Raw genomic sequence first — 9001 nt, forward strand, 5'->3', positions numbered from 1 at the left:
TCTTCGACGGTGACCGGAACAAAGGAGACGAAAGCATGAGTCGATCGATCTCACCGCATCAGTAAGAACAAAACACATTTAGTTTTTGGCTATCGCGCATTTTTTGCGTTGCGTAAATCACCGTGTTATTTTCGGTGTGTAATAATTCCGTCCCTTTCGTCGCCGCGGCTCTCGTAATTTACTTGTATGATTCAGATGCGTACGACACGGGTGCACATCACATCCAAGAAAAGGTTCCTGGTCTTGCTGTCCATTCGATCGTCCCTTGTTGGGATTTCAAAAGACAAAAGCAGCACTAAGAAGGTTTCAACATAGGGAAATTTGAAGGTGGATGGATGAGATAGACGCTGATGTGCGGTGACCGTGAGGGGAGGGCCAGAGCTAGCAATGCAAGGAGATGGAATGTGGGAGAGGGCGAAACCTCCAAAGTGGCCGATTGTCCTCTACTCCCTTGTCTGGCATGCCACACCGCAAAACATATCTCTCCCTCTTTGCATCTTTATATTCCTGTCAGGGTTGCCCCCATTAGGAACCCCCCACCCAGAGAGCAGCTAGCTCATCATATTCCATTTGGGATGAGAAAAAGGAGCCACCTCCGCACCCACTCCTCCTTCCCAATTCTCCTCCAGATTCCAATCCTTCCTCCGGATACACCGTGAACTTGGACATGTATTTTCGTATATAGAGAGAGGGATAGATCGATAGTTTTTTGTAGCTTGCAGCAGGAAGTTTCCATGGCTCGTGGCGGTGTGAATATGTGCTCAGGTTGCAATTAGCTGCTGCTGCTGGTTATCATATGCGTACGGGTAAGGAAACTATTCCCTTGTTCCAACTTGCATTGCCGTGCTTTCCTTGCTTCCTTTCTCCGGCTGCCATAGCTCCTCGATCGTCGTCGTCGCGTCCGCGGCGGCGGCGACGGCTGGAACGTTGGCGATTCCGAAGATTTTGGGTGTGCCCATCGGCGAATTATTCCAATCGTATTGCGTGCCACGCCTCCGGGGAATCTAGGCCGGTGGTGCTATGCCTATGCTGCTGTGCATCGATTCCGGTCGAACCTAGCTTGCACTTGTTGCGGCAGCTTCCGCCATATTTAAGCGCCCGCGGTCGCGCTAATCTTCCTTCCCCCCTCCAAATCTCGTCCCAATCTCCTCGCGAAACAATTCTTGATGTTTTCAGGTCGACATCGCATAATGTTCGATGCACCATGCATGCATGCTGTCTGTGCAACGGCGAAATTAAGCCATGGATTAATGGTGCTGTTTTTGGTATTTGATTGTTTGCTCAGTTAACACTGGAGCTTCGAAGAATCAGGCCAAGAAGATTAGGCTGCACGACCGCTACTGCGACGGGATGATGCCGCTGTGCAACCCGAGCTCCGAGGCGAGGCAGCTTTCCGCGTCCTCCACCGGGCTCCAGACGTCGAACCAGGAACTGTTCATGAGTTCCGGGTTTCAGCAACAGCAGCAGCAGCACCACGGCGAGGCTGGCACCGGGTGGCCGCGCGAGGAGTACTACGCGGCGCCGCAGAGGTCGGCGTTCGCGCAGCGCTGCGTCGGCTCAAGCACGGCGGCGTTCTACGCGGCCGAGCACCTGCTCGGCATCGGGCAGTTCGACGGCGCTCCCCTCGGGATGCTCCCGCCGGCGGCGACGATGATGCCAGAGGTGGCGGCCAGGACGCGGCCGGAGAGCGGCGACATGTACATGTCGCACGAGCTCGACCCGGTGATGCTCCGCGCGGACCAGTCGCCGTCAGTGAGGACGTACTACGTGCGGCCGCAGCAGCGGCGGGACCCGGTGGAGCTCGAGCTGCCACTGCCACTGCCGCAACCGCAGCAGCAAGAAAGCGCGCACCATGGCCTGTTCGGCAACCCTCCGGCCATCAAACCGCACTCGTTGTCGCCCCATGTAAGTGAGCTACAGTACACGCAGGCAGCCATGGATGGATAGATCCTTCGGTCCCTGCAAGCTCTCTTGATGGTGATTGACGTTCCATCCGAAATCTCTGAAGGTCCCGTCGATGGAGGCGCCGAGCAGCAGCAGCTTGCTGAGCCAGATGGAGAGCCACCTGTCCGCCAGGAGCAGAGCCGGCGCGCCAGCGACCCCCACCGGCACCGGCAGCGTGTCAGCACCTCCGGCGCCGAGCAAGACGCGGATCCGGTGGACGCCGGAGCTGCACGAGCGGTTCGTGGACTGCGTGAGCAAGCTCGGCGGCGCGGACAGTGCGTACTTTACTATTCTTGATTGATCCAAGAAAAACAACTCCTACTTGCTGTGATCGATCGTGCCGACGCGTGGAGGCCATTATACAATTTCTCACGGCGTCAAACTTGCAGGGGCGACCCCGAAGGGGATCCTGAAGCTGATGAACTCGGACGGCCTCACCATCTACCACATCAAGAGCCACCTCCAGGTACAACGACTGGCTTGTGTCTGCAGTAATAATTCCCAACTTGTTACTACTCCTGTTCATAGCTAGGAAGTTTTATTTCGATCCAAGTTACAGTAGTTAATTTCATTCTCCGTCTGTCGACCACAGAAATACCGGATGGCCAAGTACATGCCGGCACCATCTTCGTCGTCGTCGTCGTCCGAAGGTACCACCACCATACTTGATCTACCCATCACGTCACCGTTCAGTTCGTTTGTTGCCATCGGCCTCCATGCATGCATCCTACCGGGCAGCGACACATGTGCTCACCGGTAACTCATCCATCCTGTCCCTTGTCGAATCGCAGGGAAGCAGCACGAGAGGAGGGCCGCCGGAAGCGACACCCAGCATGAACTGGACCCGAAAACGTATCTTTCTTTCTACTAATCTCTACTAGCTTTTCCCCCTCTCAACCCATGTGTTTGCTCCTGATGTGTCATGCATAACATACACACACTAGTAGTACATATATTGCCACTAAGCACTGCTGACGACGACGATGCCGATTCTTTGTGCAGTGGGATGCACATCACGGAAGCACTCCGCGTCCAGCTCGACGTGCAGCGCCGCCTCCACGAGCAGCTCGAGGTGCCGTCCCACTCCCACACACACATAGCACCAGGAGGAAATTAGCTAGGCCGTATGATTTGCCTAGTGACGCTAGCTGTTGCTTTTGGTGCGTGCGTACGTGTGTGATGCAGATACAGCGGAAGCTGCAGGTGAGGATCGAGGAGCAGGGCAAGAGGCTGCAGAAGATGTTCGAGGACCAGCTCAAGGTCAGCGGCAACACCGCGCCGGCCGCGGGCCCGGACGTCGTCCTCTTCCCGGCCGCGGCGGAGACGCCGAGCGAGCAAGAGGAGGATAGCATGTTCGTCGATGTCATCGACGATGACGACGAGGTGCAGATAATCTCCGTCGCCAGCGGCAGCTATGACGACGACTTAGCCTTGTAAAAACTGCAGATGCTCTGTAGTGACCTAGGCCTTTGATTCGGCAAATGTTGTTTGTTACTACTAGTTTTCTCTTTCTTTTTTTTCTTTCTTACGGTGGTGATGTTGTAGGTTTCAATGTCTATAACAACGATGGCTGTGTGCATTGATCGATGCAGAGGTCAGGGTCTTACTTATTTTCGAGAGATAAAAAGGGCATCATTCTAGCTGAGAAACTAGAGAAGTGTCTCTTATCTATTTTCCACAAGTTCATCGAAAACTCTCCCAAGTTCATGGAATGTTACCTTTCTGTGAATGCGCAAAGAATTACGTATCTTTTCGTTGATAGGTATAAAAGAGAACAGTAGCAACATAGAGGGGGAGGGGTCGAATGCTACCACCTGGGACCCATGGGTGTTCTGAATGTTTCTCAGTTGCTGTTTCGTCAGAGTTTTACAACTTGCTCAAACCGGAAAGCAGGACAAGTTTTATAGAGGCTTTGGTCTAGTCAGCTCGTCTCAGCGCAGTTAACAGATAGCACCTAGAGAGCAAATGGCAATACTGTACAAGGGAAATGCAGAGCAGATGAACCTGCCACGCCAACTTGTAAAACTGGATTGTCTACTTGACGTCTCCAATTCAATTCTTCTGTTCGTTTCTGATGTGGTAGGTAGCTAGGCCGTCGACAGAGGACAACAAGCCCACTATTATTAGAGAATTAAGTAGCTCGAGTTGGGGATTATCTCTCCTTTACAAAACAAAATAAAAAAAGAGGTTCATTTTGACTTTACGACTTTCCTGCAAGCGGCTCTAATTTCAAATTGAAGTGAACAGTTGAGAAACACTAAAATATACTAACGAGATGCCCCTGCTTTTCCTATCTCATTACTTTCATCTGATGTATAGCATTGACCCAGAAATAGCAACACAAGTGAGCGCGCACGCACGCACATGCGGTAAGGGCATCTCCAACGCGGATCCTCAAACAACCCATATAAATCTGGATCGCGTGGTCTGGACGTGTTATGTCATCCAACGCGGTTCGAATGTCATTTTTCTCGCAAACCGAAGACAAATAGGGGATCGAAGGGGTCCGGACTGCTGTCACGCTCGCGTCTGACCGTCCTGGCCTATCAAAAAAAAACACCCGCCTCTCCCACACTTTTCTTTCGATGCACGCGCCGCATCAATGCCAGCCCAAAACACGCAACGACCAGCACTGATGCAGCGATGCGACAGGACGGGAGGGCGGCGCTGACTGACATGACCTCTCGAGAGCCGTCGCTTCAATGCGGACGCACCTTCCCGAGAAACCAAGTCTGGCCGTTGTGCCGCATTGAAGCGGTTGACCGTCCTTTCGCATGGCTTGGCCGAGGCTTTATAAGCTGTGCTTCCGGCACTGATCACATCGCAATCTCTCCGCTCTTCCTCCTCCTCCTCCCCTCCTCGCCCCTCTTCCTCCATAACTCCGACAATGGGCAACTCGTGGGCCTCGGCGTCGGCAGGCGGTGGCTCCAGGATGGGCTCTGAAAGATCGTGGCGACGCTTGTTGGAAATATGCCCTAGAGGCAATAATAAATTGGTTATTATTATATTTCCTTGTTCATGATAATAGTTTATTATCCATGCTAGAATTGTATCGATAGGAAACTCAGATACATGTGTGGATGCATAGACAACACCATGTCCCTAGTAAGCCTCTAGTTGACTAGCTCGTTGATCAATAGATGGTTACGGTTTTCTGACCATGGACATTGGATGTCGTTGATAACGGGATCACATCATTAGGAGAATAATGTGATGGACAAGACCCAATCCTAAGCCTAGCACAAGATCGTGTAGTTCGTATGCTAAAGCTTTTCTAATGTCAAGTATCATTTCCTTAGACCATGAGATTGTGCAACTCCCGGATACCGTAGGAGTGCTTTCAAAGACGTCTGATGATACTTTCGAAGAACGCACACCTTAAGATGTTTTTGAAGGAGTTCAAAATAGATCAATCAAAGAAGGGGTTCTTACCTGAGTTGTAAGGTGTGAAGTTGAGTAAGACTCAAAGCTTGACCATGGCAGAAGAAAGAAGAAGGACGAAGGTCGTCCCCTATGCTCTTGTCGTAGGCTCTATACGGTATGCCATGCTGAAGTACCGCACCTAATGTGTGCCTTGCCACATGTCTGGCAAGAGGGTACAAAGGTGATCTAGGAGTGGATCACCAGATAGCAGTCAAAATTATCCTTAGAGGAATAAGGAAATGTTTCTCGGTTATGGAGGTGATAAAGAGTTCGATATAAAGAGTTACGTCGATGCAAGCTTAACACCTATCCGGATAGCTCTGAGTAGAGATACCGGATACGTATAATGGAGCAATAATTTGGAATAGCTCCAAGTGGAACGTGGTAGCAGCATCTACGATATAAAGTTTTGTGAAATACATAGGGATCTGAATATGGCAAGACCCATTGACTACAACCTCTCTCACAAGTATAACATGATCAAACCCAGAACTGATTGAGTATTAATCACCTAGTGATGTGAGCTAGATTAGTGACTCTAGTAAACTCTTTGGATGTTGGTCACATGGCGATGTGACCTGTGAGTGTTAATCACATGGCGATGTGAACTAGATTATTGACTCTAGTGCAAGTGGGAGACTGTTGGAAATATGCCCTAGAGGCAATAATAAATTGGTTATTATTATATTTCCTTGTTCATGATAATAGTTTATTATCCATGCTAGAATTGTATTGATAGGAAACTCAAATACATGTGTGGATGCATAGACAACACCATGTCCCTAGTAAGCCTCTAGTTGACTAGCTCGTTGATCAATAGATGGTTACGATTTCCTGACCATGGACATTGGATGTCGTTGATAACGGGATCACATCATTAGGAGAATGATGTGATGGACAAGACCCAATCCTAAGCCTAGCACAAGATCGTGTAGTTCGTGTGCTAAAGCTTTTCTAATGTCAAGTATCATTTCCTTAGACCATGAGATTGTGCAACTCCCGGATACCGTAGGAGTGCTTTGGGTGTACCAAACGTCACAACGTAACTGGGTGGCTATAAAGGTTCACTACAGGTATCTCCGAAAGTGTCTGTTGGTTTGGCACGAATCGAGACTGAGATTTGTCACTCCGTGTAAACGGAGAGGTATCTCTGGGCCCACTCGGTAGGACATCATCATAATGTGCACAATGTGACCAAGGAGTTGATCATGGGATGATGTGTTACGGAACGAGTAAAGAGACTTGCCGGTAACGAGATTGAACAAGGTATCGGGATACCGACGATCGAATCTCGGGAAAGTATCGTACCGATGGACAAAGGGAATTGTATACGGGATTGATTGAATCCTTGACATCGTGGTTCATCTGATGAGATCATCGTGGAACATGTGGGAGCCAACATGGGTATCCAGATCCCGCTGTTGGTTATTGACCAGAGAGTTGTCTCGGCCATGTCTGCATGACTCCCGAACCCGTAGGGTCTACACACTTAAGGTTCGATGACGCTAGGGTTATAGGGAAAGTATGTACGCGGTTACCAAATGTTGTTCGGAGTCCCGGATGAGATCCCGGACGTCACGAGGAGTTCCGGAATGGTCCGAAGGTAAAGATTAATATATAGGAAGTATGGTTTTGGCCACCGGAAGTGTTCCGGGCATCACCGGTAGTGTACCGGGACCACCGGAGGGGTCCGGGGGTCCACCAGGTGGGGCCACCAGCCCCGAAGGCCTACATGGGCCAATAGTGGGAAGGGACCAGCCCCTAGGTGGGCTGGGGCGCCTCCCACCAAGGCCCAAGGCGCCTCCAAGAGGGGAGGGGGGCAAACCCTAGGGCAGATGGGCCCTAAGGCCCACCTCAGGTGCGCCTCCCCCTCTCCCCCTTGTGGCCGCCACCTTAGATGGGATCTAGGGCTGCCGCCACCCCTAGGGAGGAAACCCTAGGTGGGGGCGCAGCCCTCCCTCTCCCCCTATATATAGTGGAGGCAAAGGGGCAGCCCAACACATGAAGTTCCTTCCCTGTTGGCGCAGCCCTACCCCTCTCCCTCCTCGTCTCTCGTAGTGCTTGGCGAAGCCCTGCTGGAGTCCCGCGCTCCTCCACCACCACCACGCCGTCGTGCTGCTGCTGGATGGAGTCTTCCCCAACCTCTCCTTATCCCCTTGCTGGATCAAGGCGTAGGAGACGTCACCGGGCTGTACGTGTGTTGAACGCGGAGTTGCCCTCCGTTCGGCACTAGGATCATCGGTGATTTGGATCACGACGAGTACGACTCCATCAACCCCGTTCACTTGAACGCTTCCGCTTAGCGATCTACAAGGGTATGTAGATGCACTCTCCTTCCTCTCATTGCTAGATTACTCCATAGATTGATCTTGGTGATGCGTAAAAAAATTTAAATTTCTGCTACAATCCCCAACAACGCTGCACTCAAACTCTGTGGCCGTTGTCCTCATCGGCGGACGGCTCAATGAAGTCGGAGATCGTCATCTCCTCCGGCGACGAGGAAGACTAGTCGACGCAGCACCAATCTGCGCCGGCGACGTAGGGCCAGGTGTACACCGCCACGGAGGAGTACAAGCAGGAGATAGACCTGATGCTCTGTCGCTCCGTCCTCCACCTGAACAACCCGGTGGCGCCATCCGGGACACTCTTCCCCGTGAAGCCAGAGCTTGCATCCTCTCCGCACTCTCCACACTGCCGCGTCCAAATTGGGGGTCGCGTGAAGGAGGAGCCCCTCTCGCCGCCCCTCCGGCACATGAAGGAGGAGATGCTCTCTCCGTCGCCCCGGCGCGTGAAGGGGGAGCGGCGCTCTCCGCCGCCCGTGCCCAATGCGATCGCCGCGAAGGCGCGTGGTCGCATTCGCCACTATCTCGGTGGTGGCGGCTCTTCGTCCTCCTAAAGCGCTCTAATGGCACAGGGGTACGCCAACAGGGAGCGGCTCCGGCGAGACAGGCACAACATGGCGTGCCAGTTGGAGTTCGCGGACTCCGACATTCCACCGCCACACATCGCGGCGGACCCGGAGATGGCGTACGTCTGGCCCTGGACCGCTCCGTCACGACAGCAGAGACTAGCAAGTGTCGTCTCCGCCGCCTCAACGGGGAAATAGCCAAGTACTATGAGGAATGGTCTCTCAGTGAGATCGTCGTCGCGGCCGGGCCATCGAGCTGATGCCGGAAAGCCATCCATCGCCGCCGCAACCGGCCCGCCGAGCTGCCGTGATGCCGGCTCAGTGAATGGAAGGCTCCACACCGAGAGAGCCGAGCCACCTCGCCACCGGCGCCCACAGCCGGAGCAGCGGCCATGTCGAGCCGATGCCCCACCCCGCGCCACCCAACGAAAAACTGCGTCAGATTCGTCCATCACGCTCCGCCACCTCCACCGCCGCAACGCGCCACCCCCACCAGTAGGCCATGGCAAAGGCAGCAGCCCATGACCCGCACCGCGCTGCCCTCGTCGCCCGTGGGGAACGGGGCAGAGATCCGGAGCAGACTCCCGCCATCACAACGCACATGCCCTCCCACCACACAGCCAACCACGCCACCGCCGAGCCCACGCCGCCGCCGCCTGCACTCTGCCGACCGGAGCTACCGCCGCGGCGTCGGCAGGCCCCGCGCACGCCTGACGCCTCCGACGG

The 9001-nt window shown here is 53.4% G+C and overlaps 1 protein-coding gene across 1 annotated transcript; it reads left to right on the forward strand.

Annotated features, from left to right (window-relative positions):
* Positions 1-507: 507 nt before the first annotated feature.
* LOC119356669 lies at positions 508-3535 on the forward strand. The gene is made up of 8 exons (XM_037623649.1): positions 508-806; positions 1286-1905; positions 2009-2219; positions 2334-2410; positions 2537-2594; positions 2736-2796; positions 2947-3016; positions 3130-3535. Exons 1-8 carry the CDS (start codon positions 797-799, stop codon positions 3379-3381), a joined length of 1359 nt encoding a protein of 452 aa, XP_037479546.1. The 5' UTR covers positions 508-796; the 3' UTR covers positions 3382-3535.
* The last annotated feature ends 5466 nt before the right edge of the window (positions 3536-9001 follow it).

The sequence above is a fragment of the Triticum dicoccoides genome, chromosome 2A (genome assembly GCF_002162155.2).
Source record: "Triticum dicoccoides isolate Atlit2015 ecotype Zavitan chromosome 2A, WEW_v2.0, whole genome shotgun sequence".
In the NCBI taxonomy this organism is placed as follows: Eukaryota; Viridiplantae; Streptophyta; class Magnoliopsida; order Poales; family Poaceae; genus Triticum; species Triticum dicoccoides.